General features: G+C 35.0%; 1 protein-coding gene across 4 annotated transcripts in view; it reads left to right on the plus strand.

Moving 5' to 3' along the window:
* Positions 1–4,355, plus strand: part of LOC150098266 (uncharacterized) — an 86,054-nt gene extending 81,699 nt beyond the window's left edge. For all 4 annotated transcript variants that reach the window (XM_090406452.1, XM_090406453.1, XM_090406455.1 and 1 more), the window contains 2 exons: positions 1,862–2,438; positions 4,051–4,355. In XM_090406452.1, the coding sequence (XP_090262578.1) occupies positions 1,862–2,438; positions 4,051–4,239 (766 nt within the window). In that variant the 3' untranslated portion in view covers positions 4,240–4,355. The remainder of the gene's footprint in view (positions 1–1,861; positions 2,439–4,050) is intronic.
* The last annotated feature ends 3,954 nt before the right edge of the window (positions 4,356–8,309 follow it).

An 8,309-nucleotide genomic window follows, 5' to 3' on the forward strand; every position in this document is an offset into this window, starting at 1 on the left:
GATTAATAAACTGAGTAATCTCAGAAGAGGGGTACAGCGGGCATTAATAAAATCTTCCGTTAATGTAGGTATCTTTTTTCTTACTAACATATCTTTAAAAGATACATGAATTACTCAAACATGAATTTTCGGCCGACATTGTTAAACTTTTTGATTTTGAAATTTATTCTAAATATTTTGTGGTATAGAATAAATTAAAGAAATTGAAGGTTCCGCAATGAAACTCGTATTAAAACTTTAATACACCTTGCCCATGCTCTATGCTGTACATATGACTTACTACTCGTACATAAGACTAATAGCTCAGTGAGACCTTTATTAACTTGCATTAAATAGTTTAGGATTCCTGCTTCTGCTCAAGAAGAAATTGCTTGCATACCACATCCTTATGTCAAAGGAATATGAGAAAGTACTGGTAAAAATCTCGGGCTAAAATGGCCTCGCCTACTCCCTATACGGGAATAAAAGGCGTTAGCTGATTTTATTTTTTTCTTGGTAAAATTCTCCAGCAGCTTAACATTCTTGAAACGTTCATCCAGAAATGCTCAAGAAAATATCTCATTTTCTTGAGCATTTCTCTGTCCAGAAAATATCTCATTTTTTTTTTCTTACATAAAGATAGGCTTCATCCATTAAACTTTCTTGTGGCTTTTTTAGTTTGGACATTTTAAGATCTGCCCTGTTTGTTCGCAACGAACATTAAACGTACATCAAGTATCATGAACCTGAAACAATATGGCTGAGGAATATGCAGTGTTACTAAACACATGATCCTGTGGAAGCCCACCTTTTTTTCCAGGCAGGAGCATAAGTAGTGAAAGATTTTATAAAGGAAGCTGTGAAAGATTATTACATTGTCCTAGCTTAAAAGGATCGTATGGCTTACGTTTATCTCACTTATGGGAATCCTTACTAGAGTATTATCGATGCGTTTTGTTGATCTTTTTTCCTGTGCTAAGTTGTGTGTTGTTTTTCATTTTTATGCCCGTGATGCATAGGCGAAAGTTCTAGTTAAAGAAAAGAATTAATTCTATGTAAGTTCTTTCCTTCATTCGTTTTAATTATGTATACTTACGTTCCTGTTCTGGAAAAAACTTCATCAATCTCGCATAGAATAATCATTCCCATGAAGTATTACATGAAAGACTCAAAATCCCAGCTCTTCAAAACGAATACAGATCGTTTTTATAGTGACCCCTTGACAAAGCTCCAGCCTTTATTTATATAAGCACAAAACCAACGATGCAAAGTTGCCACAAGCAAGTTTGAGAGCGGTTAGTAGTTGGAAGGGGATCAATCGTTCGATGCTGTTGGCACACTCTCCCTCGATGAGTCTTTGTACTCCCTGGAGGTGTCACATAATAATAATAATAATAATAATAATAATAATAATAATAATAATTTCTAATACGTTACTCTTCCGCATTACGTTCTCGCCTCTTCTCCCAATATTCCAAATAATAACAATACTGAACAGAAAAATGCTGAGAAGTCTTCAAATTACGAGCGCGCGCGCGTGTGTGTGTGTGTGTGTTTACATGCGTGCTTTTAATGCATGAAGAAAAAGAAAGGTAAAGATTTTGAAGTCAGTCATGACATACTTCATTTTTTCTCGCAAACCTATGTTTCTATAAACCTATGTTTCACGTAAACTAGCAACTGTAGCGTTCCGATTATAGAGGTTACATTGTATTAATGTGCATAGAAAGGATGGGTGTTTTTATTTAATAATTTTCTGTAACAGTCATAAATTACTTAAAATAATTAAAATAAATTTTGTTAATGCCCATCTTAAATGTTCACCGTCAGAAAATAACTTCGGGACTATATATTAACAAAATATAATTTTGTTTCTTTGCAGTGAAGATCGGTGGCTTAGTGTATCCATGGAAACAATGAGTGGGTTTCGTTCAAGTCAACAATCTGATGTAATGCATAATTACAGTTCAAGTGAAGATAGTATAGCAAAAAATGCACATTCAAACTTCCGTTCTTCTTCACAGCCTGCTTCTCGTCCAGTCTCAGGTACTAATGTTGCAACCAACAGTGACCAGAGATTTTCTCCTCTCCAAACGCGTTCCTGCATTAAAAGCATGGTCTCCGATGTTAGACATACTGCTTTATTGAAAGAACTACAGAGCAAGTGGAATAGTAATGGAAATGTCTCAAAAAATGAAAATGAACAACTGTCTATTCCCTTTCAACATCAGCCATTTGAACCAAGGAAAAAGAAAACAGAGAATTTCATTTCCTTATCTACTTTATCTACCCAGATGCATATGTTTGAGAGTGATTTAGCCTTAATAAAAAAAGAAGTTTCCAATGTACAGAGAGAACTTACTGCTTTTGAATCTAGTTTAATAACAACGAATTTGGGTGCAGAAAGAGTTACTAACAAAGTTAAAGAAATGGAAACAAGCATCAGGATCAAGTTAGAAGTGAGTATTGCGTTTTAAAATATATGATATGGAAGAAGCATGTAAACAGAAATCTCCCAATTTTAAGTCTAGTTTAAAATTTAGTCTCTTTTCCAAAATGCAGTTATTAAATTTTTACTAGTAAAATTTTGCTATAGAAATGAAAGCTAGTTTTGGTGTTTCCCTGTCCTCCCCCTGCAGTCTTTTAGATCAAGATATTCTCACTTTTTAAATTTTTTTATTCCCATAACCAGGATTCTTCTTGGTTAAAGTTGACGTTTCGTTTCTTTCTGTTTCAGCAATAAATTCAAAAATGTTTAGACAAAATATTTTTGCGGTAAACCTGATGCTTATAATTGTACCCAGTGTTCTACGAAAATTTTATCTTGAACATTAAATAGTATATGTGCAACAGTTTTGATAATGAATGATACCACTATACAAGAATGCGATACAACATGCACTCTTTAATGATTGAGTATGATCATTTGCTGACTTTTTTATGGACCAAATGTTGAAAACGCAGCCTGCCTATTTATAAAAGGATTTGGAATCACGTTTGGAATCAGGATTCTGGAAACCTGATTTCCAATGATAAACGTGATTGGTCATTCTGCATTATGCTAACAGAAAAGCAGTCATTATTTATGACATAGTACGGTTGTTTCAATACACTACAGTAGAGGAATACATAATGAGTAGAAACTCTGTGTGTGTGTGTGTGTGTGTGTGTGTGTGTGTGTGTGTGTGTGTGTGTGTGTGTGTGTGTGTGTGTGTGTGTGTGTGTGTGTGTGTGTGTGTGTGTGTGTGTGTGTGTGTGTGTGTGTGTGTGTGTGTGTGTGTGTGTGTGTGTGTTTACATGCGTGCTTTTAATGCATGAAGAAAAAGAAAGGTAAAGATTTTGAAGTCAGTCATGACATACTTCATTTTTCTCGTGTACAGCTCTGACATATTTATTAATACATAAAAAAAAACAATACTTACATAAATGAGAAGAATCGATTGGAATGGAGACTAAACATTTTCATACCCATAAGAACTGTTTCAGTCAGCGTTACTGACAAGAGCCTAAGACACTAACACTGATCTTCATACACATCATCGACCCTGTATAATCTTTTTTTGTATTGTACCCAAACTCATCTTTAAGATAAAGTAAAAATAAATTCCGGGCGAGCGAGCGCGCGCACATGTGCGCACACACAAATCAGTAATCTTATTTCTTATTATTTTTTTCACATCAGTAAAAATTACTGAAATTTGTGCGATAGCGCCCCAGTTGTCAACGAGAAAGAAAGAAATAATACATGCGTACTGAAAGAGCTGTTCTGCTTTCACTGATAACAGAATCCCCTTCCTCATCTTCTACTTTACCGAATTTATCCAGAGTATTTTTTTTTTCTCCAACGCCTAAGCTATTTTTTCCGCTGAAAATGATCCCACAATAAGAGTCAAAAACTGGAACCTATATCCGAAAGGTAAGCTATATTTTCTACCCTATCCTCAGTTATAAAATATAAAATCATAGTCTCTGGCAAGTTGCTCTCATAACATAGTTTTGATAACCTAAAGTAAAAGCTCAGACAATTTCACTATCACAGGAGGCTAACTTTTTTTTCCTTTAATCTTTCAGGAGATGCAGATTCTGCATGATGATCTACAACATGTTTTCAGAGAAGTAAGCAAAACCCGTGAAGAACAACTTATGCTAACTCAAGAATGCAAACTTCTACTGGCACATTTAAAAGATATAACAAAGACATCTATTTCACAAAGTGACCCTGTCGTCCATAGCACCGATATGCATATTCCTATGTTTTAAAGTTATCTACGTTTTCAAACTCATTTTATACTTGAGTGTTTCTAGTCAAAATATTTCACTTTTATAAAAAGCAAACCCAGTATTGCCTTTCAAAATAAACGATATATTCTCTACCACTTTTTGATCTCAATTTGTATCCCCCCCATCTAGCTTGCTTAAATTGGCCCAGATGTGCCAACAACTCTGACTAAATTGTACTAAACGTCTCAAAATACTCCCAGCGCTATACTTCATACGAAAAGGTTATTATTTGTATAATAAATCTTTGAAATAAACCTGTCCCTATAGATCCATGAATCAGCAGCTTCACGAGAAGCATTGATTATTGTCTGTCATAGAATGAGATATGATTAATGTTAAAATTATTAATTTCAATCCAGGTAATATTAACTCCTTAATTATCATTTTACTCCAAGATTTTAATATTTAGATTTTCTTTATCCGTACAAAATGATGAAACTTGTTTTCGACTTTTTTTTTTTTTTTTTGTGAAAGTGGCGTCATTAATGAACTCTTCATTCTCATCTTATTTCATTTCGCTCAGAACAAAATGAAGTCTTGATTTGAATTATTGAGTTAATGAAAGCACAGTCACGCAGATGACTCGCCATTTTCTTCTCGAGTGGAAAGACTTGAGTCGAAATCTCTTCTACCAAGTGGGGAAACTTGATAAGAACTTGTTAAGCGAAGGTAAGGTAGTCGATTTCATACAGAAATTGCAGAAGTTTCACCCTCCAAAACAGGCAAATCGGACATAAAATATGCGCTTTGATATTGCTGATTTTGGAGAATATAGGATTAATAACCTTTTAATGAACTATTAATCATGGTTTATTATTATTATAAAATCGCTTACTGAAGTTGAAATTCATCGAGGGAAGCAATAGCAAGATGCAGTCTGGCTAATGGAAATGTCACTTCCTTAGCACATTCATTCACAAAACAAAGAGAGATCCCATCCAGTCCAACTGCCGAATTCATATCAAGATTATTAAATTCTTTAGCCACGCTACCGGCCAAGGTTATCATGGATGCGAAGTGCATATTAAAATTGCAATAATACCATTGATATTACAAAGAAATATATGATGCATACGAAGCGTAATGATGATGCGTATTTGATCCATAATGGCCGGTGAGGTGGCCATCCAAGCGGACCGAATTCTGAGCAAGCAGGAAGTTGATTCCTCGACTGTTTCCTTAAAAGAATAAAATTGTATTAAGCATGAAAAAAATTAACAAAATGATCATTGAGTAGTTCCACTGTAAACTAAATCACCACCTCGATCCAGCATAGTTATCCTCAAACATCATTCCTTCTCTTGATAGCTGCATAACGGTAACACTCCGTCAGATATTTCCCCTATTTCCCTCCCATATCCTAACTTCTTGATTATACTTGTCCCTATTCTATCCTGCATTTTGCAGATTTCATATAACTGCTATAATCTCTTCTGTAAATCTTGCTTAATTTTCCTGTTCATCCATTTAACACCTACTCTATTAACCCCTTTAGACTTAGGCATACAATCTGTTATTGCCATCATGAAATATTTCTTGACAATCACGCCATATTAATATTTCTTTCTTCAAGATCCTTTCTACATAACTGTTTCGAGCATTTCATAATCTCAACCCTACAGTTCCACGTGCATGTTTTTTTTTCTCTTTTTTTTTTTCTTTTCTGGATATCTCTGCATGCCTTTGTATCTCCTAGGTCAGAACTATACGATCTAGTCTTACTAACTTGTGGTAAAGTTGATGTCTACAATGATATCATCCGTGGTTATTACTAAATATAATATATTTAAGCCACGAGTTCACTCTATCAACAACGGTATGAGATAACGATCCCTTTAAAACCTCAAGAAATTCTTTTTTTCTTCCTTCCAGTCTATATTTCTAAAGTCAAAATTTTCAATTATGATAACCTTTTGAACTAGCTGAACTAATTTTCCTTAAGAATTCTTTCTCACCTCGTTCATTATTTTCAAGTTTGTGACAAACTCTAACTAAATGGCTCTCTCCAGTATTTCATACTAAACATTTTCAAAACCACTCTCATTATTACTCTCTTGTTCCCTAAACTTAAATGGGGAGAAGTTATTCGTCATCATCAGCAGTAGCTCATTTTTATTACTTCTTTCTTCTCTAAAAATAATATGGCCATTAGCTTGATTCCAATCAAGATATCATTATCAGTCAATCATGTTTCTGTAAGCCTATCATCTGAGGTAGGGCTGTAAGAACCAAAGCTATAAACTTCTCTTATATTCCTTATACTTCTTGAATTGGTGTATTAGGAATATATTTTTAGACTTTATGTTTGATCTTTCATTCTTTCCCATCAACATTTGCTGATCTCAGTGAACGTTATTTTCATCAGTGATCACATTTCCTTCCACTCTGATAACCCCCGTTTCTGATCTCGCACATTCCCGCTAAATGTTTTTTTTTTGTAAATGCTTATTTAAATGCTATCCATACTTGGTATATAATTCTTTTTCTCCCATCAAACTAATCCTATACTCCAGATAATCAAACACTCTTCTTACACATTCTAGCTACTATTTCATTCATCACCCTTCTTCTCAGTTTACTTTCCTAGTACTTTCGCTAATTAATCTCGCCGAATCTAACATCTCCTTCAAACCCGTTATTAAACAATTTACACTGCTTCTCAAGTCATTTAAACCATTTGTCCCAACCATCACAATCATTTAATCGGTACATTCTCGCTTCCTTTTATAGCTTGAGTTATCCAATCTAAAATCTCCCCGCAACTTTTAACATTGCGAATCACGAGTCCCCTGGCATTATTTTCTTACTTGGCAGTGACAGGTCATGGATCTGAGGCTGAGTTTGGTTGGGTTGTTTGGAATTATGGCAGAAGGAACTAAGGCTATAAGGTCAGAGCATTATATCTGTTCACTGGGCATGCCCTTCTGCCCATTTTGTTTATATATAAGGTCCATCACATCCTTCTAACTAAAGAGCATCATTGAGATTGACTACACTACAGCGACTCAGGTCATTGAGCCTAACACTGAGTATGTGTACAAAGAGAAAGAGAGAGAGAGAGAGAGAAACGGTAATTAAAAAAATGCTAATATTATGTGATTATTTAATTATATTTATTGGTTGCAAGGAGACATAAAGGTGAGGTCTCGAGTAGGATGCTTTCAGTTTATATCATGATTAACATACTGAAATATATATATATATATATGTTAAGAATACCAAGCAATTTTTAAACCTGGTTTTACTCCATTTCCCAAGTAAGCAAACAGACAAATAAGTCAAGTTTGCGCCTGCAAGTGATGCAAGTCTAGCTGATCCTACAGGTAGTGCAAGACAAGGTTAAAACACCTTATGGCAACTTGTTCTGGTAAAATACTTATGAGCTCTGTATTACTAAATCTTGGTATTTCTAGCCTAGCTCCCACTGATGAGACCTCAATAAAGGTCGAAACCGGTCTGGGTAGTGGCCTCTTGCCTTTAATACAAAACATCATGCATCTCCTTCTTGGAGATGTGTTTTGGCATTAAGGGTAAATATAAAGATTAGTGATCAGAGCTCATGCCACCTTTACCACGAGTTGCCTTGGTCTTGCACTACCTGTAGGATCAGCTAGACTTGCATCACTTGCAGGCGCAAACTTGACTTAATTGTCTGTTTGCTTACTTGGGAAATGGAGTAAAACTAGGTTTAAAATTGCTTGGTATTTTTAACATTTATTATACCCAAGGTAAAATACTTTCTACATTTATATCTCCTCCAGAGATTTTTATTCAATAAGGTTAAAACACCTTATGGCAACTTGTTCTGGTAAAATACTTATGAGCTCTGTATTACTACATCTTGGTATTTCTAGCCTAGCTCCCACTGATGAGACCTCAATAAAGGTCGAAACCGGTCTGGGTAGTGGCCTCTTGCCTTTAATACAAAACATTATGCATCTCCTTCTTGGAGATGTGTTTTGGCATTAAGGGTAAATATAAAGATTAGTGATCAGAGCTCATGCCACCTTTACCACGAGTTGCCTTGGTCTTGCACTACCTGTAGGATC

This window comes from Typopeltis vanoorti, chromosome 16, assembly GCF_054136105.1.
Source record: "Typopeltis vanoorti isolate ZY-2024b chromosome 16, IOZ_Tvanoo_1.0, whole genome shotgun sequence".
Taxonomy (NCBI): domain Eukaryota; kingdom Metazoa; phylum Arthropoda; class Arachnida; order Uropygi; family Thelyphonidae; genus Typopeltis; species Typopeltis vanoorti.